General features: G+C 45.2%; 1 protein-coding gene across 3 annotated transcripts in view; it reads left to right on the top strand.

The window, feature by feature from the left end:
* FAT3 (FAT atypical cadherin 3) overlaps positions 1–26291 on the top strand; it is a 502003-nt gene that overhangs the window by 302326 nt on the left and 173386 nt on the right. For all 3 annotated transcript variants that reach the window (XM_036258794.1, XM_036258793.1, XM_036258791.1), the window contains exon 3: positions 15732–15793. In XM_036258794.1, the coding sequence (XP_036114687.1) occupies positions 15732–15793 (62 nt within the window). The remainder of the gene's footprint in view (positions 1–15731; positions 15794–26291) is intronic.

Below are 26291 nucleotides of genomic sequence, written 5' to 3'. Positions count from 1 at the left end.
GTGTCCACTCTTATGTGAAGATGCTTTTCCAGGGCATGAAATGATGAGTGGGAGATAGAACAAAGTGCAGAGGTGGGAAAACACTCCTGTGCTTTTTCACATACTTGGTTAAATGATGGAGTAATTTTACAGGAACCAACAGAAGATAAAATTGAATAGGAAAAATAGTCTTATTTCCTCATGATCAAGAAGAAGGATTCAGAGACCAACAACAGGGTCAAGTTCACATCTCCCTTCCGGACTGTGTTACCTCTGCCCAGTTACCTGGTCTTGCTAAGACGCAGTCTCCTCGTCTGCAGTGTGGGGATGAAAACTGTACTTACAGTTTAGTAATAGTAATTTAGAACTGCTATGAGGTTAAGTGGAATGTTGCGTGTAACATGCTCAGCATATCATCAGCCATACTGAGAATAATTGGAAAGTGGTATCGGTTGTTAGCTGTGTTAGGGAGAAGCTGCGGGGAGTTTTCAGAAATGTGGGTTATGTGAGGAAGACAACAAGAAGTCCTAAAGCCGTTCAGAGAGTTTTCGAGCCGAGGTGTTACTTCATCAGAGCTCAGTGTTGTGGAATGTGACGAGGTGCTGCTCCTCACTGGGCCTCAGTTTCCCCATCTGCAGGTGGAAGTGGATGCCGGGGCAAGAGAGGAAAAGCTCTCACATGCATCTGGCCTTGGAAATCTGCCGTGTGATTAGTCAGTCAGAGACCTGGCATTTGGCTGTGGTCTAACCCTAGGGAGCGCAACTGTCCTGGTGGGCCCAAGGCTGAGGGGTAGAACTGGTATTTTCAATGCTAAAACCAGGAGAGTCCCTGGCATGGGATGGGAGCTCACTCTACAACAGGGGTGCTCCGAGACGAGAAGGGAGTGGGGGGAAGCTCTGTTTCAGTGTATCTGACGGGTGTTCTCCGATCATCCCCTACCTGCCACTCGGTAGGGTCAGGTCTTCGCTGGTAATGTGTTCTTGGTCCCTTTATTCTGAATGTGACAGGAACGCAGAGAACTTTCCCTGTCACCCACAATGCTGTTTCATGAGATGTAAAAACGCTCCATGTTAAAAGTTAAGAAAGTGCCTTCCAGAGCTGACTGAGTACTCCCAGGGAGAAAGGTATTATTTCTCTTCCATTCCCAACTATAAATATTAAAAATTTAAAAAGTTACTTCAAGGTCTTTTGGAGGAACTTTGGGACAGGACTGGGGGTGCTTCTTACCTATGTGCCTTTCCCGCCCATCAGAACATGGTGAAAGTCCTCTCCTCCTTGTCTACCTGACAAAGGTCCTCGTGCCAACCCAGGGACCCCATTCTGAGAAGCCTTTCCTTGAGCCCCCCGGTGGAGTTCACAGCTGACCCCTCCATGCCCAGTGTTACTTTTTGCATGACTCCACATAAGGTAACAGCTGGGCTGTAGTGATTTGTCCCCTTTCCCGTGCTCTTGGAGTTCTTTGAGGGCAGGCACCCCGGGCCAAGGCAGCAGTGGGGCAGGAGCTCCAGTTTGTGTTACATTAAAAACCCAGAGCCCATGCCGTGGCTGGTTGCTCAGTGGTTAGAGCACCGGCCTGTGGTCCACAGAGACCCGGGTTCGGTTCCCGCTAAAGGCACCTACCTCATTTGCGGTTTGTCCCCGGCCCTGGTTGGTCATGCAGGAGACAGCCACTCGATGTGTCCCTTTCACATCGATGTTTCTCTCTCTCTCTCTCTCCTTCTCACTCTATATGAACAAAAAAAATTGAAAAATGTGCTCAGGTGAGGATTAAAAAAAATAAAATAAAATAAAAACCCAGTGCCGAGATGGCTGCTGAAGCTGCAGATGCATCCTGCCCTCTGTCCTGTCTACTGCTTCAATTTGTTAGTTCAGAACCTTCCAACACTCTCCTTTTTCACAGGAAAAGTGAAACCCATTAAAATAATTTCTTTTATTTATTTTGTAAAATCCTCACCCAAGGATATTTTTCTATTTATCTTCAGATAGAGTGGGGAGGGAGAATGGGAGGTGGGGGGAGGAAGAAACATCAATGTGATAAACACACATCAGTTGGTTGCCCCCTGCACGGTCCCGACCAGGACCGGTGACTAAACCTCAACCAAAGTACATGCCCTTGACCGGAATCGAACCCGCAAGTCTTTGGTCCACGGGCCAACGTTCTAACCCCTGAGCCAAACCAGCCAGAGCCCATTAATATAATTTCAAACCTTAGTGTGCTTAGCTTGAGTCCCAGGTTTTCTAGGGCCAGGGCGCCAGGGAGACATGACAGCATTAAAATTGCAGCAAAGATGAAGGAATGTGGTTGAATGGATGGTACACCAGGCACCGGTCCATGTTTCAACCATGGAAGAACTGAGCACATTTTCACTGAGAAAGAAGGAGAGACACAGTGTTGTGCTTTGTCTAAAAATCCACACTCAGCCCTGGCCGGGTAGCTCAGTCGGTTAGAGCATCGTCCAGATACGTCAAGGTTGCGGATTCCATCCCCAGTCGGGGCACATACAAGAAGCAAACAATGCATGTATAAATAGGTGGAACAACGAATTCATGTCTCTCTCTCTTTCTCTCCCTTCCTCTATCTCTCTCTCCTCCTCCTCTCTCTCTAAAACCAATAAGAAAGCACACTCAGACCCATACACACAGCCATTTGTTCTGCAGATACTGAATGCCAACAAAGGTACATTTTCTTTTCACACAGGTGGCATGTTATTAGGCTAGTTGGTTTATAAATGGGTATCTCTGTGCAAACTGTTAGCCCCAAAGAGGAAATGTGAAACTGCTGAAAATGTAGGAGAAACCCTTTGCAGCTCGCTTCTGGTGCCTTGGCTGGGTGGCATGGGAGGGGAAGGTCCCCTTGGGATGCCAAGGAAGGAGTGAGAGACAGAAACCTGAACGCGTGCACCCCGCAGACCCACCCCCAGCTGCAGCCCTTCGTGTGCGATTTGCCAGGACACATGCTCCCAGGTCAGGCCCGCCATCCCCGTTCTCATCCTAACCCCTAAACAAGCTCCTGCCACCACCACAAGAGAACCAAGCAAAACCATGCTAGCAACTTTAGGAGTCACACAATAACTCTCAGTAAACGATACGCACTTTTGTTGCTTTTGTGGGTAAACAGAGAATAAACAGGGTGCAGGGACAAAAGCGGCGGTGGTCTCCAAGGCTGCCCAACTCCGCGCTCCAGCCCCATCGCACAGAACCCGCCTTTGCGGCGCTCCGATTTCCGCTCGGCGCTACCCTTCCAAGGATTCACTTTCCTGCAAGATTTTTGTTCTCGTTTTCTGAACAGGAACTAAAATGCCACCCGCATTCCCCTTTTGATATTACGTGGCTGAGGTACCCCTTAGCACATTCCTGACCAGATTACTGGTTGCATTTCGGGCGGGTTCATTCCTTAGGCTGCAGTCAGGAGTGTGATCCTACAAGGCCCTTGGCTCGTCTCCCATCCGACGTCCCCTGTGCACTGCTGGGTGGACCCAGAGAAGCCGAGGCAGCTGCTGCTCGACCCTGCCCCTGGCCTTCCACTCGCCCCTCCCGCCACGGAAATGAAACCTGGGCCGAACCCCGACAGGTCAGCAATCCCTACCGACAGGACACATTCTTGGGTAAATAACAATTTAGTTCAACAAAAGGTACGAGCAAAAGAGAAGTGAAATACATATTAGAAAGAGTCAGGAAAAACTCGTTAACACTGGCAGGTTGCCGTTTCCCCCCTTGACCTCAAGTAACCACCCAGATGGCGACTCTGACTTACAAAAACAACACAAACATGGCACACAAACACAACATACAAAACAACACAAACAAAAAAACATGGCTTTTTGAACTTGTAATGTTTTATGTTAAAAACACGAAGTAATCGTAATTATCATAGCGCATAATTCTATTTTGAATTTATCTGGAAGCTTTTCCCAAAATTCATGGAAGCATTTGCAAGCAATGACATAAATGCTTGGTGATCGTCCTGCCACGTGTGGGCCATGACCTGCTTTGGGTGGTGTGCATGTACATGTGTTCACCTACACATTTTCAGTATTACAGTTTATTCATCCGATAAACAAATATGTGTTAAAGACCATCCATATGCCGGGCACTGTACTAAGCATGAAAGACACAAAGATGAGCCTAGGCTCCTGAAAGGTACTCCTGTAATGAACATTAAATGAAGCACATGATTGCCTTGGAGAGGCCATGATCTACTGAAGGAAACAAATATGCAAACAGAATACAATGTGATAAAGTTATCCGTTCTTTAGAAAATAGCAGAAGGAGTATGCACCTCTTCCTTGAAATGACAGCATCCCCCGCCCCCAAGGAAGTGTAAAGGATTCTAGCTCCTCCTTTATTTCCACCTATTTTAAAAAATGTATGTTACTCCTAGTGAGGAAAAGGTTAATCGCTCCCCCATTAAATCATTGCTATATTTCAAAGGAAGAAACTGAGGCATACAATAATTTTAAAGACTTGCACAAAGTTACAGCCTTGATAAATGATTAAGCACAAATTTCATCATTCTTGCAAAAGATTGTCTTTCTTCCCAAAGAACAGAATGACTATGACATTTCACTAATTCTGACTCTCATTGAGGAGGATTTTATAGCAGTTGAAAATGTTGGTTCAGCCCTGGCCGGATAGCTCAGATGGTTAGAGCATCATCCCTATATGCCAAGGTTGCAGGTTTGATCCTGGATCAGGAAACATTCGAGAAGTAACCAATGAATACATAAATAAATGGAACAACAAATTTCTCTCTCTCTCTCAAATCAATCAATAAAAAGAAAGAAAAGAAGAAGAAAATGTGGGTTCTAGAATATTCCAGGGAACATGTTCTTTCAAATAAACACATAGGTTAATGTTACTGTTAACGAAGTGTTGCTAAACAAAAGACTTGCTTGGACAGTCTCTAATGAATAGTTACACAGGTTGTTTGCAATTAAAACATCAAAATGGTGGTTGTTAACATTAAAGTGCTTTGCAAATGGTTTGATTCCAGTACATTAAATATTCCCCTGAGACCTTTCTACCCTATTCATTTACTTAGGTAGTACAAAGGTAAATTTCAACCACCCACATAACTATTACAGCCACATAACTATTTAGATAGGTGGAATGAAAAATGAGGGAGATATATATATATATATATATATATATATATATATATATATATATATATATATATATATATATCTAGGACCAAAAAAAAAAAGCAGTGAATTATGTGAAAATTAACTGGAAAATGTGTGATGTTTAAAAAGAAAAGAGTGGTGTTGGTCTTCTGATAACATTCAAAGCTTTCCATCACAAGTGATATTTTCCCCCAGAATTTTTTTAAATTAGGTTTTAAAACAGTGCTCCTACCTAAGACCTCGTATCAATCATGGAGCAAAGGCAGCTTTGAAGACCTGGGCACCTACAAAGCACACACGTGTTCCCAGGACTTGGTACACCCTCCTTCGAGTCATTTGTACTTCATCCATCCTCGTGATTCTATATGTCATGTGAAAACAGATGTAGAAATAAATGATTGTGAGTGAAAGCATTTCTTCGGGGAGTGAGGTGGTTGTTTTCATACTCCCAAGTGTATAGGGATTAAAGACTTCACAAAGTTCATGTGAGTAAACAGAAGGAAGCACACTTCAAGTTGCCTGGTTATTAAATTTTCAGACATTTTCAGAGATGACCAATCTAGAGACAGTAAGGTTTCCCTTTTGAATGTAATTAGAAATAGCATCCCAGTGCTTTTAAGTTCTTTAACAAAAAGAAAAGATAATCCACTGCTTTTTATAGGTGCTGTTTCCATTTTCAGGCAGCATCTGCTAAGCGCAAGGCACTATGCCAAGTACTTCATCTGTATTGTTTGTTACCGAAAGTCTTTGAGCGAGTTGTTACTATCCCCATTCCAGAGACAGCAAGACTGAGACCAGAGAAGTTATGTCACTTGTCCTTCGTCACAAAGCTAACAAATGGCAGAGCCAAGATTTAACCCAGATTCACCCTATTATGTTAGTCTTCTGTTTCATTATTCTCAGTTGCAGATTAGATATTGTAACTTTTTCCAATTTCTCTATCTATTGGAATCTTAGTTGCCTTGTAAGGCCTGGTACAAATGCTACTTGCTCTCTTATCTTTTCTAGTCACACAATTTAGCATTATCTTTCCCTCTTCAGGCACCCAGGGTTGTCAAGGACGTGTATTAGATTACACTTTGTACCGTAGTTATTTGCCTGTGTGTCTGCCTCCCTCGCGGGGTTGCATGAAGGCAAACGTGGGGACTTGTTGTAACCTCTTGGCTCTTACCACTGTGCCTGTGTCCAGCAGGCTTTGTGGGGAGTATGTGGGGTCACTACCGAGGTGGTGCTCCACCTCTGCTGCGAGAATGCTGGGGACCAGGCGGAGCTAGGAGAGGTGTGACCCTACTGCAGTAGAGGAGAGTATGCCGGCCTGAGAAAGCCAGCCTGTAGCTGACATAGCCAGTGCTTTAGGGGAGACACAAAGCATGTGTCAGGTCTAAAGTAAGAACAAACCTGGCAGCCACGTAGTGACTCCTTCACTGGGAAGACTCAGATGGAACTTTATGGGATTCAGTGAAGACAGGCAGGAGACTGTGTGCCATTTTACTGGCCTTTACATATTTTTGGATTATAAAATAGAGTGTTTTTCATTGTAGGATAACTAGGTTGTTTAGCCAAACCAAAAATATTAATTATCATAACCCCATCACCCAGGGGTAATAACTGTATTTCTCACCTTTGGCTGGATATTAGTCACCTGGAGCTTTTTTTAAAATCCCGGTGCCTAGCCCCCCCAACCTCCCCACTCCTCACCGAATCACTCAGAACCTCTGGATACGGGACCTTGCTATCTGCATATTTTTAGGTTCCCCAGGTGATCTAATGCACAGCCAAGATTGAAAACCAGCCATGGTTAGACCTGGGCTTCTCAAAATGTAGTGTCCTGCGAGGAGCCTGCTGCTCTGCAGCTCCCAGGTGACGGGATGCTGTGCTTTGAGGACCGAGGGGATATGCTGTCCCCGCAATAGCATTTAACAACACATGGATGAAGGATTTCCTATGGATAAGTCTTTGAACAAATTGCTTAAGGTGTGAGCATCCGTTTTCTTATCTGCCAGATGACAGGGTAAGTAGCAGACATTTTACAGTTTGTGTTGCCCAAATGTCTAGACACATTTGAAGGGGATCTCAGGATGGCAAGGAGGCAAGATTTAGGCCCTTGAACACATATGATACCCCAGGCATCAGCCTTGGAGCCCATAGTAAAAGTAACATTCTGTGAGCATTTAATATGTGCCAGGAACCAAGCTAAGTGTTTTGAATCGGTTATTTAATTTAATAAGCATCCTTTGACAGAGGGGGAGGCTGATATTGGGAGCAGCTGACTAACTTGCTGAAGCACAGGCGGTTGCCTCGGGGTGGACTGGGATGTGAAGCCAGGCAGTCTGATGCCAGAGCCTGAGTCTGGGTGGGTGGACTGTAACCAGTGTACCAGCAGCTTCGCAGACCAGGTAAGCTCTAAGACCCAGCCATAGTGAAATTTAGATTGCCAGACACTTATTCTTCCTTATTTCGATCAACCAGTATTTAGAATTATGCAAAAAAAAAAAATCTTGGCAGTGAGCAAAAGGGGGAGATGGGCACCATATTGCACATCTGAGCACACACATCAGGGGTATGTTAATGGCACCTAAAGGTGGCAAGATTTCATACGATATCCTTAATATCGGTTCACCATCTGTAGCTTGATTTCTCTGAAGAAATCCAATATGGCATTCAAGGTTTAGCTGAAATTGCCTGGAGACTTCTTCAGGTGCATAAATACTTCTTCATCTCAGCCACATCAAAAGGCAGAGCCAGAGGGCCAGGTGAGCCTGGGAGGAGAGTCGGGAGGCTTGGTGATGAGGAGAGGAATTGAGGGAGGGACAGATGGGACTGGTTAGTATCCAGGTATTCTGGCAAAATTAAACCCATTCACAGCATCTCTGGTCCTAAGTGTACGTGTGTGCACACACGCGTGTGTGGCAGGACCACCTGCTATAAGAGAGAATTATTCAGAGGAAAAAGCCTTTGGAAATATTCCCCACCATCTATCTTCTTCATTACTCCTCCTTTGTTAGTCACTATCATATCCTTCATTCTGATGACAAGTTGCCTTGACCCAGATGTCCCTAATTGACCTTGTCTACAGTGAGTGGTACAATGAGGGAGCAGGGCTTGCCTGGACCTTAGCACCCTCCCTCCAGGCCGCGGGCAACTCCATCTGTGGTCGAGGCCCGCAGGGGTGCCCGGGGTGTGCTGGCATCGGCACCTTTCCTGCACAGCTGGTTTTCCCTGTTGCTACCTGTAGCAGCTACCAAATCCTGTCCCCAAAGAGGAAAGTGTTTCTGGCAGAAGAAATGCAGCCTGTGATTTCCCTGCTGCTCAGGCAGGAAATGCCACCCGTTGGCTTGCACAAAAGGAAAATGAAACGTATCTGTTACAGCAAACCAACAGCTGTGAAGCACGTTTGACCCACCGGGTCTTCCTACTTTGGCGTCCAATGCACCCTCACTGACACAGTTTTAAAGCTTCTGTGAGCACCTTGGAAATAACTATTTATAAACAAAAGTTTAAGTCACAGGCTTAAGCTGCACTGGTGATTTCCCGGCAGATTTTCTTGAGTCAATTTAATAGCAGCACTTCATGCTCAATGGAGCGGCTCCGGATCTTCACACCTGATGAAACAGCCTTTACTTAAACGGCATGCCTGATGGGCCAGGCTCTGGAATCCTGGTCTCAACACCCTCATAACTGCTGCTGTGAGCCTTTGACATTTTTGTCTTTCTTGTCCTTCTTTTCTTTTCAAACGAACATCATTTAGTCTGAGACTACCCATTACTTAGTATCTTTTAAAAATAAACCTCATACATGTGTTCACTTGAAGTTTAATTTTTTCTACAATCCTGAATTTGCATTTACCCTGTCCCTTTTATACTCTCAGAATTCATTGCACAGGCTGGTGTCCAGTGTAAATACTGCAGGGAACCTTTAAGGCTTCCTGATGGGCTAAAATGAGAGGTGGAAACAGAGGTTCTAGAAGTTAGTGTCTTGGAGAAGAGTCGATAAACATGAGAATGACTAAGGCTTTTCTTTTTCCTACTTAAAAACATACACTCACAGTTCAGTGACATTGTTACTTTTTCTCTTTGAAGAAGTATGCATATGGGTGTTTCAGTGTTGATTTTGTGGATGAATAAAAACTAGAAGACAGCCCCTCTTCCTGCCTAGGTGACCTGCACAGCTGGCCTCGGGTCCATCAGGAAGAAGGTGGGGCAGGTGAGAGAGCAGGGGAGGAAGAAGAATCATCTCCTTCTTCCTGTTTTTACATTGTTGTGGACTTTTCACACTGAGAAGAGACTTTAGGACATTCCTCAAAGAGGAAACAAGGGCCTAGAGAAAAGATGTGATAGCTGTCATCTCATAACCATTTATTGAGAGTTGACACGGGGACCTAGGTCTCCTGGCTCCCAGGTGGGTGGCTTTGCCACCACCCTGCACCCTTGTCTGCTATAGGGACAGGGGAGAAGCTTCAGAGTTTCCAGGTTTGAATCCTTGTTCTGTCGTTGGTGACCTTGAGCAAGTTATTTAACTCAGTTTTCTCCTATAAATGGGGTAAAAATAGTTCCAATTTCTCTAAACTTCTGTGAGATTAAATGAGATCATGTATGTAAATGTTGCGTGTAGTGCCTGGCACACTGGTGTTGGCATTACTATATGATCATTTGCCCACCGTTCTCCATGAATTAGATAGAAATGAGGATGCGGGAGAATGTTAGAATGGCCACAAGGCCCCTTACATTAAAGAATAAAATTTTTAATCAGCAGCTGAAAAAAATTAAAAAGCTCTCAGAAATTGTTCTAGTGACCTCCTACTATCAGCATCAAAGACAGTGTCCATAAATTGGAAAAATATGAGCATTATTCAAAGAATAGAACAAAGAATTTGGATAACATTAACTCTGATGTGTTGGGATCATTATGGCTTCTTTATAAAACAATATTGAACCCTGGCCAGTGTGGCTCAGTGTCTAGAGTGTCAGCCTGGGCACCAAAGGGTCACAGGTTCAATTCCCAGTTGCAGGTTCAATCACCACCCCTATCGAGGTCCTGTGGGAGTCAGCCAATCCATGCATCTCTCTCACATCCATGTTTCTCTCTCTCTCTCTCTCTCTCTCTCTCTCTCTCTCTCTCTCTCCCTCCCTCCCTCCCTCCCTTTCTCCTTCCCACTCTAAAAATCAATGGAAAATACCCTCAGGTGAGGATTAACAACAACAACAAAAGATATATATTTTTTTTCTAGAGAGAGTGCATCCATGTCACCATCATCCAAGCAAGTTTTGCTTGATACCTACAAATTGCTAGGTTCTATATTAAATACCAAGAACATGAGATGAATAAGATCTAGTTGCTACTCTTGTAGCAATTTGGAAAGATTGATTTTTTTAAAAAATAACTAGAGCCAAATATTGGGCGCTATGACCTAGTATTTATATATTCAGTAGGTAGAACAGGCACTGATCTAGGCCGCTGAGCTCCATGCATGAACTACTCGGTCTGCCTCCCTGAAACTGTGGGGTGTCGAGACAATAGAAGAGTAGCATGCAATGTGCTGGGGGAGAGAGGGTGACTACTGAACTGTGGGAGGGTGGTGAGGGTTTACCAGATAGCTGGGCATAGGTGTGGAGAAATGAGATATGAAAAAGACAGAGTAAACACTAATTTGGGGTCACAGGGCTAATAATTCTGGTTTTATTTTTAAGAAAAACCTAGCTTTCAAGAGTTTTGGAAAATTATGCTGAAACAGCTAAGAACTATACTGCTTCAAGTAGCACTTAAAGAAAATGTGAATGTCACGGCAGGAGATTACACAGCTGCGACCCAGGACACCCACAGGGAGAAGGAGCAGGGAAAAGATCCTCCTCACAAGTATCTCTCCTCTGTGACTACGGAGGACATCCCGAGGTCTCTTTTGAACAGGCAGCCAGAGTTTCATGCTCAGACCATTTCTCAGAGAGACTGTTAGACTCCGTTTCTACAACAAAAAATCAAAAGTGACCATTTCAAAAGTAGTTGCACGGTCCCAGCCATGTGCCCTCCTGCCTTCTTTACCGAGTATCATTCACTCAGGTCTGGCACCACTCCCTCTTCAATCGGAGGTTTGCATATGTAATTATATCAAATGATGTGTTTGTTTATGTCTTCGAACCACATTCAAAAGCTTGCCTATGATTTAGCTTTGAAATTCAATTTCATCATGTCAGTTCCCAATTTACTGTGCCCAATGGGTCTGCAGTTACATGTGTGATGTACATGCCTGTCTCCTGCAGAGATCACAATGAGGTTGCCTTCCACAGTGATGAATCACAGCAGTTGAAAAGGGAGGTTGTTCTGTTTTATCCCTTTTCCTTTTCTAAAGCCCAACTGCATTCCGCTACAACAAAGTTGTTAAAAATGAAGGTACAGCTTTGGCAGTTTTGACTAATTCCCCTGGATTTTGAGGGATGGCTCACTGCACTCCTTTTGGGGTGTAAAAAAACACAGGGCTGCCGAGGCACCATAGCTTATCCTAAGTTTGTTCCTTTAGTCCAGTGATTTTCAACCAGTGTGCCCCAAGAATTTTTAAAACATGCAATGCCTGACTATTTAATCAGAGGCACTGGTCTCTTTTCTCTTAGATTATCAAATTAAAAAATGACAACAGCCAACACAACAGAGCTGTCCAGTGTGAATGCCTTGTCTTGAACCACAAATATATAGGTCATGCAATAGAGTTGCATCTTATTGGTCACATCACATAATAAGGTTGGGTCTGATTGGTTAATTCTTGGTACCAGAAATTCTTATATACAAGTATAGGCACCTGATTTTTCTAAAAGTCACTTTGGAGAAAAACGGGTAGGTAATTACTATTATTATTATTATTATTATTATTTTGTACATCAATCAAAGTATAAATTTTTTATAAGATTAGGAAATATACATTTATTTATTTATTTATTGGTGTGCCTAAGAATTTTAGTAATTAGTTTATGAGTGCCACGAGATGAAAAAGGTTGAAAATTGCTGCTTTGGAAGGAAGAAAACTTTTTCCCCTTTCTGGTTTAGCTGGTCCTGCCTTGATAAGGTTTGTTTTTTTCAGTGCAAATAATTATTAGTTGTGGTTTAAACCCAACATATTTTGTTCATTATTTGTATGTTCTAGATTCCCATGGCCAAACCTGATCATTCTATTCATTCCAACCCCTCTTCATGCCTGATTCCTAAACTAACTCACTCACCCCATCATTCATTCATTCGTTCGTTCATTCATTCAAGTATTTTGAAATGTCTGTCTTCTCTGACTAGAAAGACTTGTTAAAATCTAAAAGACAGAACTATGGTTCCCTCCTGATGTATAATTACATAAAATATCATTCTCCTGTTTAAAGTATACAGTTCAGTGTTTTTCAGAATACTTACGGAAGTGTGTGACCATCAACATAATCTGCAATTTTAGAGTATTTTCATCACCCCCCAAAGAAACACTACCCATGACTGGTCATTCCTGGTCCCCAAGCCTCATCTGATTTCTGGTCAGTTTCCACTTCTGAATTAGGTACTTCCACCTCAGTGCTGTGGAAGTACAGGTGGCGCGACCCAGGAGACCTGAGCCACAGAGGCCGCCCTGCCTTCCCTGCCGGGGCAGAGCCCGCTTTCCTTGCTCACAGCTCCAGGGTCACTGTGCGTGTTCCAGACTTTTCGGGAAGCCTGCAGCCTTCTCTGCTGGCTCATAAATATGTGAAAGACACATCGCGTGAAGGTACACAGGTGGAAAGTAGTTACGCTGCTGTGCCGGTTACACACACGCTTTGTGAAAATACGTGGCTTTCCTAAAAAATCACCCTAAGAAGCCTCCGGGGAGGGTCTGGCCTCTGTGCACGGTTACACCACAGTGGGCTGCAGTCCCATGGTGTCCTCAGGGTAGCAGAGGGCAAAGGGCTCCTGGTCTTTTATGTCTGGAAGAGCAGCAGGCAGACAGCAGAGGGGACGCTGACAGCCCTTCACCTATTCATGGCCTCAATATGACAAGTGTTTCTCATTCCCATCGTGACCTCACAGAGAATGGCCCCTGGAGAGGTGAAAGCCTCCCACCCCCTTTTGAGAAGACTGTTACTTCCCACTTGGAAAGAGCCCCTGTGACCTATGACCTTGCAGAGTAGAATAGCCTGAAAATGAAGGCATCGCATTGGTGAGCTAGACACCCACTGGTGTGACCACATGGCCCCATAGTCGACACGAATTAGAGAGCTGTGCTCTCCTTTAATCATCCGTTATTGCCCCCACCCACCAGTGCACTAACACATCATCTTCCCCTCCCCCTCACACAGCCCCTGAATGCACTGAGCCCAGACGTCTGATCCAGATGCTGGAGCAGCTCAGCTCAGTGTACTTCCCTCTTGCATGTGGCTGAGCAGAAAAATGAATGTCAATAAAAAGTCATAGTGAGACTCAACAAAGGATTGTGGAATTATGCAGACCTTCCCTTAGACTCAGTGGGCCATCTGAGGCATTGCCCCAAGAGATGCAGATGCAGTAAATGGAGTGGGACACAGGACCTGTTCTCTGAGATTCCTGGGGGGTTCCGATGAGCAGCTGGAAAAGAGAAGGTACTGATTCTCTCACTTACAGTTCCTGCAGTCTTCTCTCCATAACCTTGAACAGCTTTGTGTCCAAGTGTGCCCAGCACTTCATCCTTCACACAGAGGGACTCAGTTAGTGGTTCCAATGAATACTAATGGTACATACCCTCTGCCCACCATCAAATACTTTCCCTACACACAAGCAAACACGTTCTAAATCTGGAGCAACACTGAAGATTAGAATATAAACAATCTATCTCTTCTACAGCGATTTTCGTCCACCGAGCATTAATGAAGTTCCTGTTCTTTCTTCTAGGCCAGGAGCTAGGTGGGCATGAGGGCTTTAGAATGAAAGGGCAGGTCCTTCCGATGAAAGAACTCTGTCAACAGTCTAGTGGGAAAATGCAGCTATAAGAGCAAAGGGCAAGAACAATGATGGTGGAGGACACTGCTTCTGTTGGAACATGTCAGATGGGCACCTAACCCTGGTCGAGAGGTCATCTGTCTAACACCTGAGCTAACACCCAAATTTGAAAAGTCAGTGGGGGAAGCAGTGGAGTGGGACACATTGCAGAAAGAATTTGCAGAAAGGTGGGTCATTTGTGCGATGGGAACGTAGTTGTCCTTTCCAGGGGAGTCTATACAGATGAGAGTGGAGCGTGGGGGGCGGGGGGGCAGCTGGTAAAGAGCCCTGCTACTCCCAGCGGGATTTTATTTGAAGGCATTGCATCTCCTGTGGCCTCTTCTTGGCTTTCTGTAAAGCCACATGTACTCCTACCCACCGCTTCTGTGTAAATAAAGCTGGAGGTCATGAGCTCCTCAGCCAACCTGGATAGAATACCTTTTCCTTGTTTACGTACCTTTCCAGCTTTTCGTGTGATTTTCTCTCTGTGCTTTCCTGTCAATTAGGTCATGTCATGAAAACAGCCCAATCCACAGTCTCTTGTCTTTAGGGACATTGTAGAATCAAGAAATGGAATGTATATTTGACCTCCTAAGTGCCCTTTGACAACAGTAATAATAAAACCTGTAAAAGACAAATTGGTGCAATGAGTTTGGTGGCTGAAGGTTTTGTCTTCTCATTCCCTTTTCTTTGTCTTTATACTCAGATGGGTGATTCGTTTATGAGAAACACCATTCACAGGAAGGATAGAGATTTCCCATGTGAGATTTACTTTGTGTGAAGATTTAAACATGTATAATAAAACGATAAAATTACAGTATGAAATCTTAGCTCTGTGAGTTATTAAATTTGCAATAATTTTGTATACAGTAGTTATTACTGAAATAACCTTTGTGAAGTGTAACAAAAAAAGTATAAGCATAAAAAAAAGCTGAATAAGAAAGTGCTGTTTTATAGCCTGAATGTAATCTCATCAACAATATAATTTGCTCAAGAACTCTAAAATCTGTAATGAGCCCTGGCCGGTTTGGCTCAGCGATTAGAGCATTGGCCTGCGGTCTGGAGAGACCTGGGTTCGGTTCCCGCTAAGGGCACGTACCTCGGTTGCAGTTTGTCCCCGGCTCTGGTTGGGTTGTGTGGGTGGTGTCCACTCGATGTGTCCCTTTCATGTCCATGTCTCTCTCTCTCTCTCTCTCTCTCTCCCCCCCTCCCTCCCTCCCTCCCACTCTATCTGAACAAAATATCGAAAAATGTCCTTGGGTGAGAATAAAAAAATAAAAATAAAATCTGTAATGAGGTTCCTACTGTAGAATTTTAGTCCTATGCAAATAAATCATTGAAATTCCTCACTATCAGAAAAACAATGGCTCTTGAGTGAGTTTTTTACCTCCCCAAAGTGATTACAATACCCCAGGTAAGCAGAACCCCAACATATTTTTCAGGTTTTCCTTGCAAATTTTATTTTGTTTTAATTATAATTCTGAAGAATCCTAAATTGCTTATCTGGAAATAAAAAGGAAAGAAAAGAATAATTCTGAGACCATCTGATTGCCACTGGGGACTGGAAAGTTACTGTTCCCATCACTTTTGCTTTTGCTTTAACTGGACTTGTTTACTGCTCTCAGTAATCTGCTTGCCCCAGCTATTTAAAAGTCAAATATTCTCATTTCTACACAGGTCTGATCACGACAACTTCAAGGAAACTGGATCGCGAACAGCAGGCAGAACATTTTCTGGAGGTAAGCACGCGGAAGGAACCGGCACTCCTTAACACTGACGTTCTCTACACTTCTTTAAAATAAACTAGACTTTAGTACATGTGACCACAGTGCAGATGTTTCTCTCGGGCTGGCTGGTTCTGAACCTGGAGGTTTCTGGTCCACTGCTCGGAATGCCCTCCTGTGTGCCCAGCAAGGGTGGCAGAGCGGCCTGTGCACTTCGCTGAAGACAAGCAGACGCATGGACGGTGCTGCCTTAACTGCAGCCCCAAGGTCAATAACAGGAAAGGGACGTTCAGGAGCAGAGCCCTGGGAACCGCTGAGGCCTGGGCGGTAGAAGGAGAAAGAGCAGCAGTGAGAGTGAAGCAGTCGGTGTGAAGGGCTTTGCTTTGTTCCTCCTTTGTTCCCCCGGGACAGGGTTGAGGAAGAGAAGGCTGCTCGTTGATTCACTGCTCAAGATGACTGTTTCTGAAATTATAAAGTGCACGCCTATAACTCATTAAGACTGAAACAGCAGCATTATAAACTATAAGAGCATTATTCCTGGAAGGGGAAAAAAAATAAACACTATCAGGCAAAGGATGAAAAAAATAGATATGAACGAGCTTTGTGGAACAGTCTTCCTCTACATATCAAGGATCTTTATTGGGAAGCGTGAAGCCTGAGTAGTGTGTGTGACATTGTGATTTAAGTGTGATTGTCGCAGATGACAGTGCTTCAAAGTTAGGGCTTTGTTGGGGTTTTACAATGTGTCTGCGCTTCTAAGATGACCTGTTAGGCCCTAAGAAACACGGAAGTCACAGGTCCTCCTGGCATACGCTCATTTCAACACACACATACACACTCACACACACATCACAAGTCTCTTCTAGGTTCTCCTTTAAGTCATTTCACCAGAATGACTTATAAAGAACAGTGGACTTGGAACCAGTGCCCTTGGGTCCTGGAGCTGCCCTGCCGTGATTGGCATGAAGCCTCAGAAGCTGTTTGATTGTCATGGACCTCAGTTTCCCCTACTGTGTAATGAGACAAATAATTACTACTCTATATACCTCAAAGGATTGCCATTAACATCAAATCTTATATTTTATATCAAAGTATTTTTAAAACTCTTGAAACATTATACATAATAAAAGATTATTATTATTATCTTGCTGCCCTTTTAAAACATTGGTATCATTTTATAAAGATGAAAGACTTCAGGCTCACAGAAAATAATTATTATAAATATTTTTTTTCAAAATTATACTAATGGGCTGCAGTATGTACCTGGTCCAGAATTAGAGAATGTTTGCCTGAATCATAACACTTTATATTATATTTACGGGCTCCTTTCCTTTGCAGCGAAGAGTCCAGGGCTCTTGGAGAGGCTATGTTCTGACAGCTGAACCCATTACCTCCCAGCAGGGAAACGCAAGTGTCTCGTTAGGTGGATAATCTGCCTGAGATCACTTTCTGGCATGTCCCTGGAAAGGTGGTCCTCTGGGTGTGCCTGTTGCAGAATGTGAAAACACAAGAGTGTTTTCTAGGCATGTGAATTTACTCCCCAAAGGAACCCTTAGGGGTTTCACATCCTTTAGAGACTTACATCAACACTGACCAAACATGTTGGGTCTTTAGACTGACATGATGGATCTGGAACATCATTTCTTAGCATCCGGTACAGCCCGCCGAAGGAAGAAGTGTGGCATACTGTGACAACCCTATAGGGCTGTCGAGCGATCCAAGCATGAAATTTGTCTAAAACATCCAGTCCAATATCTGGTGCTAAGTAGGTGCTCAGTAAAGTGTTCTAAAGATCACTGTGGTTTTCATTATTACCGTGCGGTGTCATAACGCCCGAGCCCTCCCGAGGATTCGGCCTCATCCCCACATTCGCAGAGGAGAGTAGCTCCAGGCGCTGACAAGCGGAACTGGGCCGTGGCGGGGCCGCCCTGAATGCTGGGGATGCGGAGTGCACATGGAGGACGGGAACGCTTGCTGTGACCTCAGCTGCAAGCCCTCGGAGGCCACTCGAAGAAGGCTCCATGGTGGTGCCTGAATGGGGGGGGGGGTGGCAGCACTCGATAGACTGGTTAGGAGGCCTCTTTAAGGAGGTGCAACGTGGTGACCTGAAGCCAGGACTCTCTTTAAGGCGAGTGTGACCACCAAGGCCAGCGTGACTAGGGTAGAAAGGTGGGGCTGGGGGAGTGTGGTAGCACATCAGGCTGGAGGAAGCAGACAGGCTACCCTGCGGTTCTGAGTTCCCTGAAGGCAGTGGAAAGCCGTGAAGCCGGTGAGGGGGTGCGCGGGGGAGGTGGACGGCTGCGCTGCTGGGCACAGACTGGCTGGCGCAGGGCACAGGTGGTGAGGGGCTGCGGGGTCTGTCCGAGGGAGCCAGGTGACAGAGAGATGGTGGTGGTTTGGATGAGAGTTATTAAAAAACGATTAAAGAAGACTATTTAGGTGATAGAAATAAACTTTATTTAACACTTCATGAAGCAGGCTGTCTTCATTCAGAGAACTGCAAAACGGGGCAGAAGGTGGGGACTCTCTTTTAGATTAAAGAATAGAGATCAAGGACAAGGAAAACAGGAAATGGCTGCCTGGCTGGGGCCAGGTAGTCAACCTTGTTTGGGGAGGGAAGGCCCAGGGTCGGTTTGGCGGTTGGGCCGGGCTGACTGGATACTCGCGCTTCTGGTCGACCGGAGCACTGGTCAGGAAAGCCGCCTGGTCGCCCCTGCGCGGAGCGGAGCACTTCCATGCTGGGCCTGGGAATGTTTCAACAGGGGGAAGGAAGGCAGTGTTCAGAGGGACTCGTTGTCAGCTGTAAATCTCTCATGATCCTGGGCAAGAAGAGCACTCTGGCTTTTCTGAGTTTTCGGAATGGAGATTTTATCCTCACCAGAGGACATTTTTTTTTTTTTTTGCATTTGTCTTTAGAGATAGCTGTGGGGGGGGGGGTGGGGGGCATCAATGTGAGAGAGACACATCAACCAGTCACCACCCACACAACCCTAACCAGGGCCTGGGACAAACTGCGACCCAGGTACATGCCCTTAGCGGGAACTGAACCTAGGGCTCTCTGGTCTGCAAGCCGACGCTCTAACCGCTGAGCCAAACCGGCCAGGGCAGAATGGAGATTTTTAAAACTGTAGATCATCTGAACCACACCAACTGGCCCTCTGTGCGCTTCCGGGACCCCTCATCATGTGTTCTCTCTCTCTCTCTCTCTCATTGTGTAATTCTTGGCCACGCTGTGGTTGTTTTTTCCATATAACACGGCTGTGACAGTTTGAATGGCTTTCGTTTGCTTTCTTCTGAATGGATCATGGAAAGAATATCAGCTTAACTCAGCCTGACAAATTAAATAAATAAGTAACATAATCTAAGAGAACATAATGTAACAGAACGGTCATCCAGAGCGCAGATTAGAGTTCTGAGCTGTACACAGTTGTAACTGCGGATACATGTGTCCTTTGTAAGTGCTGTGTGGCTGATTCACCTCCTGGAGAGCCTTTAATTGCTAAGATAACCCTCTGCACCTCTTAAACTCCTTTTCACCTTCTGGCTCTATTTTATATTTCTCCTTCCTAATAAAATAAAATGTCTCTTCTTGAAAGGACCCATTAGACACTGACCTGGCAAGTACTCTTATGAATAGGTAACCAGAGGGACGCGAATGATTTGTTTACAGTTTGCTATCCTCATGATAGAAGGCACTTTGATTATACGCTGCTGGGTGTCTGCCTGTGTATTGATTTAAGATATTTAGCTTGACCATGTATGGGCCGTAAGGGTTTTTGAGTCTGTAAGCATGTACCTTAAATCTCTGACTAAAGGAGGAAAGTTATTCACAGAATCCAAGGGACTTGCTAAAGAAGCTAGAGCAGTAACGAACTGTAGAAAAATTCACAAGTATAGCTTATTTTTCTTAAGTGAATTCTAAATGTTAAACTCTTGCCTAATTTGGAAGTCTGTTATGTGAAAATACTGGTCTGATCATCTCTTCTCCCATAAAATGTGAAGATACGGAATTTTCAGCTCACTTGTTCAAAGTCTTATACATAGCTTTATAGCCAATTATGATTGCAGTGGAGGTAGAAACTAATTCCAGCAAATAGATGCAGAAAGTTGATAATGGATGCATAAACCAAACAGTGAATTAACGTTTCAGCTTAGTGGTCATGACTTCAGCCCTGACTGCCTCGTTATCAGGGAAGGCAGCTGTGAAATAAGGGAACACAGGCACTAATTTCCTCTTATATTATAATCACTTGTACAGATTGTTTCCTCACCTCCTATATTTAAACTCCTTGTGGGTTTGAAACTTGATTCATCAGCCTAGGGAATGGAAGTAGTGGGGGAAGGCATGGATGTTCCAGTCAGGCAGGCCTGAGGTGCTATTTGGGACTTCTCACAGAGCTTAGCCAGGCTGTTGGACTTCCCTGGACTCCTTCTTCCTCATCTGTAAAGTGGGGCTAATAGGGTTGATCTGAAGAGTGTATGAAATGACAGATATAAAGTGCTCAGGAGGCCACCTGTTAGACAGTAAGTGTCCAGGAACAGTGGTGACTATTGTCAGCACCAGCTGTCTTACTCATCTCTATATTCAGAGCATTGAGTCTCATACCTAAAAAATGGAAGGCCCTCCATCCATGTTCGGTGTATGAGCACGCTGTCAGGTGCATGAGCTCAGAGACAGAGAGGACGGAACACACTGCCTCTTTCCATTTGCATTGATCCTCCATTCCCTCATCTGTGAAATGGAATTAATAATCCTTACCTTGTGGATGAGCTCCCCAAAGGGCCTGGCACACAGAGACCCCACTAAACATCGTTTGCCCCTCCCTCTTTCCCCTGTCCTCAACAAACACCTTGTCAGTTCCCTTTCATTTTCAGTCCTGACCCCAGTACTATGAATAGCTTATAGCAGTCTGACTAGTCTTAAAAGATATATACACTTAAATAACGCTATAGTGCTGGCTTAATTATATGTGAATCTTTATCTTGCTCGCTGAAAGAGTATTAGTTTGCCTCCCTTTTGATCGTGAAATGTTTCTCTGTTCAGGGCTGGATGGTTCTGATAAGAGAACAGAGAGAGAGTATTTTATTTGCAAATCAAAAAAGATGACAAGACCCAGTAACCAGTATAAAGACAGAGGATGAGAAATGATATTGGTGTGCGTATAACTTGAAGTAGCCAAGAGGAGGTGGCGATATTTTATGGCATAGTCGGTGTCAATAGCAAAACGCATTACAGAGGAATACACCAGATCGTGTGGGAGTGTAAATTACCTGGTGCCTGTCCCTGCAGCAAGCTCACCCACAGCTTTCGTCCTCGGGACGCTGCACCACACTGACGGTGTTCTCTTCTGGTCTGAAATTCTCCTCCCTTTTTATCGTTTTATTTTCTGAGGGAAACAATCCTGCCCTTTGGTAAGTTTTTATAACATTTCCTCCTTGCCTTAGGGTGCAAATTGATTTTTTCAGTGAGTGCATTCCTTAGTGGTTTTACTTCGATAAGCATCTGCTTTGGAAATGATGGTAATTTCCGATGGTGAAGAATCGCAGGCCTATTTTAATCCATTAAGGAGTCCATATTTTGATAATTTAACTCCAAGAGAAATGGATTTGTCTCATTAGGTTCCTCTTTCTGACACCCTCAAAAACTCTGCAAGAAGTACCAGTGGGTCCTCAAAAAGGATGCGGTATACCTGCATATAAACATAGCCGTAGCAGGCTCAGGAGGCAGGAGAGTTGGGTCTGACTTCTGTTTTCCGGAGCTCCCGAGAGGGCACGCCACCCTCTCTTCCAGCTCTCCACCTCGAGGACCTCACCTTCTCAAGCCTCAGTTGTCCGTATTCACATTGTATCAACTTCAGTGAAGGTCATGGAAACTCACTCTCTTTTCCTCCCGTCTTAAAGGCTTTCGCACATGCTCACTCTGGGCCTGGCACTGGGGTAGGCACCGAGGTTGCGTTATTGGGGTGAGTGTTTTTTCTTTGCCTTTCACACTGAGGTCTCTAAGAGACAAAGCTGATGATTATTCATGAGCGATTACAGTTAGCTGCTGTCTTGGAATCAAGGAGCTGATTTTCATTCTTATCATCCAAACTACTTCTCTCCCATGCTATGGATAAAGAAACTGAGACTGAGAAGAAAGAGAGAGAAAGGCCCAACGTTACACGGTCACTTCTTAGTAGTGTCCAGTATAGGTCTTCCTCCTATTTTTTATTTTTACTTTTTAGAGAGGGAGGGAGGGGGGAGAGAGAGAAACATCAATGTGAGAGAGATACATCGAGTGGCTGCCTCCTGCACACCCCCCACCAGGGACGGAGCCCACAACCTGGGCATGTGCCCTGACGGGGAATTGAACTGGGTCCTCTCAGTCCACAGTGCGACGCTCAGTCCACTGAGCCACACCGGCTGGGCAAGGTCTTCCTCCCTTTGTAGAACAGATACAGCCCTAAATACCTACCAGCATATTGAAATGTGGCAAATTGAATCATCGTTTCCCACTGTCCTTTCCTAACAGAGTTTCCAGGTGCCAGGTCAGCCCATGCTGAGGGGTCAGCTTACACATGTCTGCAAAGAGTAGGTTTCTTCTGTTTCTCTGGTGGTCCATTCCCCACTCCCTCAGCTGGCTGCTCCTAGCACCTACTGCTCTGCCCCTCCCTGTCCCCCGCCCCAGCCATGGGCAGGGGCTCTCTCTGCTACTGGGCGCTGCCACGAGCTCTAGGACAATGGCCCCCTGAGAGGGTGCCGCGCCCACGCGGTAGGTACTCCAGCAGAAGAGCGACTGTAGACCAGGTGTTACGGGCTGAACTGTACCTCCCCACAAAGTAATATGTAGATTTTTAACCTCCAGTTCTTCAGTCTGTGACTTTATTTGGAGCCTTTAAAGAGGTAATTAGGCCCTGGCAGGGTAGCTCCATGGGTTAGAGCATCGTCCCCATATGCCAAGGTTGCAGGGTTAATTCCCAGTCAGGGCACATAAAAGAATCAACCAATGAATACATAAATAAGTGGAAAACGAATCAATGTTTCTCCCTCTTTCCCTTCCTCTCTCTCTCTAAAATCAATTAAAACAAATTTTAAAGAGGTAATTAAATTAAAATGAGGTCTTTCAGGTGGGCCCTAATCCAGTATGACTGGTGTTCTTATAAGAAAGGAAATTTGGGCCAGACGTGTATAGACCGTGTGAAGACACTGGGAGAAGACAGCCATCTGTAGCCAGGGAGAGGGCCATGCAGGAAACCGACCCCCTCGACACCTTGACCTCAGGCTTCCGGCTTCCAGAATTGTGGAAAAACTCATTGCTGTCGTGTAAGCCACCCGTTTTTAGCCTCTGTTGTGGCAACCTGAAGCAAACCCGTCCAGCAGGCCAGACTCGTGTGCTGGCCTGTGCTGCCCTTTCCTGCCCCCATCGCACAAGGGCTCTGAACGGACCGGACTTCGCTAAGGGACGGGGGAACTTCCATCACAGGCCGAGGGGATACAGCCACCACTGAAATACGGTTATTTCCACGTTCCCGGCTCTGCTACCAGTTAACGCCTTCTCTGAAGGCCCCTTGGCGCCTACATTGGCTTCTAACTTCTACCTGCCCTGAGGGCCCGCTTTCCTGCCCACCTCCCCAGAACCCGCTAGCTTTGCCCATGCGACTTGTTCTAGCTCAGGAGTAAAGCCCTTCTCAGAAGTGTACTTTCCTCAAGTCTGGAACAGCCACGAGAGGGTGTCCACAGGGCCGTCAGGGGTGGCCTTTGGCACTCCTGGTGCGTTAAACAAGGAGGAGGGGGTGGTAGTTTGGTGATGGTGGTGTGTGCACACTTGTGCACACACATTCCAAGAGGAAGGAGCTAGGGTTGCCATTCCAAGTCCTGCAGAATGGCTCAGGTTGGTGCGGGCCCTACAAGGCGATGCTTTGTGGGATCTTCCCAGCATCATACATGGCAGATGTATTTTCCAACTGACCAGAGAGTAAATATTGAATCAAACACACAAACACATTTCTCAAAGCAAATATTAATTCTCAAAGGCAGTTGTTCAAAACAGGGGCTGGGCGGGTGATTCAGAGGAGCAGCAGGTGTGTGCTGGGGCCGAGGGGAAGCGTGCGGGCCCCCCCTGCCCCTCCTCCACAGGCTCGGCCATGGCAGCGGTGGGAACAGGTGGCCCCAGTTCCATCGAAAACTCTTCTTTTTTTCTACAACAACAAAGTCAGATTTACATGTCAAATCTCCCTATATTAAATGTTGATAGCTCCAGTTTCTGAAAACACTGTATACACCAATGAACCCTTGTTTTGCAACATTTGATATAAAGGAAGATTTCTTATCTGCCTCATAATTTGTAATTCCCTCACAATATTATAAAATACAGTGTGTTTCCTATCATCTCTTTGCCCCACATTTTTTTTCACAATATGCCCCTTTGGACCCATAGAAATACAAGAAATGAGTCTCTTTTTTGTTTATCCTCACCCGAGGACATTTTTGCATTCATCTTCAGATAGAGCAGGAGGGAGAGAAGGAGGAAGAGAGAGAGAGAAACATTGATGTGAGAGAGATACATTGAGTGGACTTGTAATCAGTGTGTGAGGACTTGATTAGGATCTCAGCCGAGGGCGTCTTCCCACCCCTCTGCTATGAACCAGGAAAGGAGGGGGTGCTTTGGGTCCTTGGATTACATGGACTTTCCTGGGCCTCCTGCCTGCTTTGTCTCCCCCTGGCAGTTCTTCACTTCTTAGCCTTGCTTGTCTGTGTCCCTGGTTAGCCTCTGAGTTAATAGTCTGCAGGCAAACACATGCAGTAGGAGAGTTGTCTGCAATAAATCCTTGATTCCATAAATAACCACCTCTAATTTACCTGTTAGAGCAAAGTTGCATTTGGTTTGCTCCACCCTTGAATCTGCATCTTAATTAGCAGAGCAGCAGTATGTGAAACCTGTTCCCTTGGACCTGGGAGAGCCCTTCCATCCAGTGGCTCAGCGTGAAAATGAAGTGAGCCGCCTTTTGCGCTCTGCTGGGTGATAATTGTTCCAGGCGGGTCACAGCTTGTAGAACTGGGCACACAGGCTTTGCTGGTGTTCACTTGGGAATGGTTTCTGAATATGTCGCTATGCTGCGGCTTCCTTCAGGCCTTCCTGTGGGGAGGGAAGGACTGGGAGAATACCCCTCACCCTCCAGGTCTGCTCACATACATGGCTTCTCCCTGACCTCCCCACTCTGAATCACACATCCTGGAAGCCAGGCTGGCTTCTCCCCCTGGTGCATTGACGTGAAATTGACCCTCTGTCCTGTGCCTCTGAAGCCCCTTTCCCCTCCTTTTCCAGCGTGTTGCTTTCCTAGTTTATTTTGTACATCACACTCTCTAAGCCACCAAATGATCTGTCCAGTCCAATTTCCTCTGGGCCCTTCAGAAACCATCCGAGCCCGCGTCTAACACCATCTGTGGCATCAGTGCAGGACACGAGGTTCCAACTCAAGTGTCTCTGCTAATGAAAAGGAAAAGCGGCTGCCTCGCCTCCCGCTTGCTGCAGACAGCTTTGATCACAAGAGCTGTTGCTGCAGGACCTTTCGGGGGACTTGCTTCTGTGGCCAATCAGGGGCGCCAGCCTCATCTATTTGGTGGCGAGACTGGCTTAGTGAAATGCCGAGAGGGTTGGGCGTGACATGCTGATCGCTGTAGGAAAGATAAGTCAGGAGAGTCTCGATCTCAGGGCCAAGGGGAAGAGGTTGGTACATGAGGGGAAATACTATCAGTTCCTTTAAAACTGAGAAAACCTGGAACAGTTTTGGTTATTTTATCTTTTTTAATGTAGCACTCTATGTATTTTACACAAGTGTTCTATCTGAGTAAGAAATAAAACATCTTGTAAAACAATGTCCTAATTTTAGTAGCCTTTTAAAGTTTATATCAATGTAAAATTTATATCAGTCTAATCTTGTACCACAAGTGTAGACAGAGATGGTTAAAGCATAGGATTTGGAGACAGGCAGGCCGACTTCACAACTCACTAGTGGTGTAAACTTTCTTCAGTTTCCTCTTCTGTAAACTAGGACAATAATACTAGTAGCTTCTTCATGGGATTTGTGAGGATTGGCATGCTGTGTGTACAGTGCATGTATTAAGTGTTTATATATCTTAGCCATTATGATTAGAGGCTTAAAATGTGTCCTTGTGATTCCAGAAGCCGTGTTCAGAACACTTAGTGCATTTTATTATGCATTGTATTTACAGTTTGGCTCAGAGTTGTTGCCTATACTTATGGTTCTTGAATGAGATAGCATCTATGAATGTACCTAGAGTAGTTCCTGACACATGGTATGCACTCAAAAACAGTATTAATTTCTTCTTTAATTTTCTGAAGAAGAGCCTAAAGTTGCAGATCCATTTAAGTGGATGATGACCGTGTAAGTTGGAACAGTTCATTCCCCTAAGATAGGCTGAGTAAGGAGTCCAGCAGGGGTCTGGCCTGGCTGAGAAGAGGGTCACAGGGCTCTCCTGGAGGACCTGCAGCGCCCTGGCTAAGTCAGAGTCT

This window comes from Molossus molossus, unplaced genomic scaffold, assembly GCF_014108415.1.
Source record: "Molossus molossus isolate mMolMol1 unplaced genomic scaffold, mMolMol1.p scaffold_m16_p_13, whole genome shotgun sequence".
Taxonomy (NCBI): Eukaryota; Metazoa; Chordata; class Mammalia; order Chiroptera; family Molossidae; genus Molossus; species Molossus molossus.
Note: the sequence above shows the minus strand (reverse complement) of the source record. Positions and strands in the feature narration are given on the sequence as shown.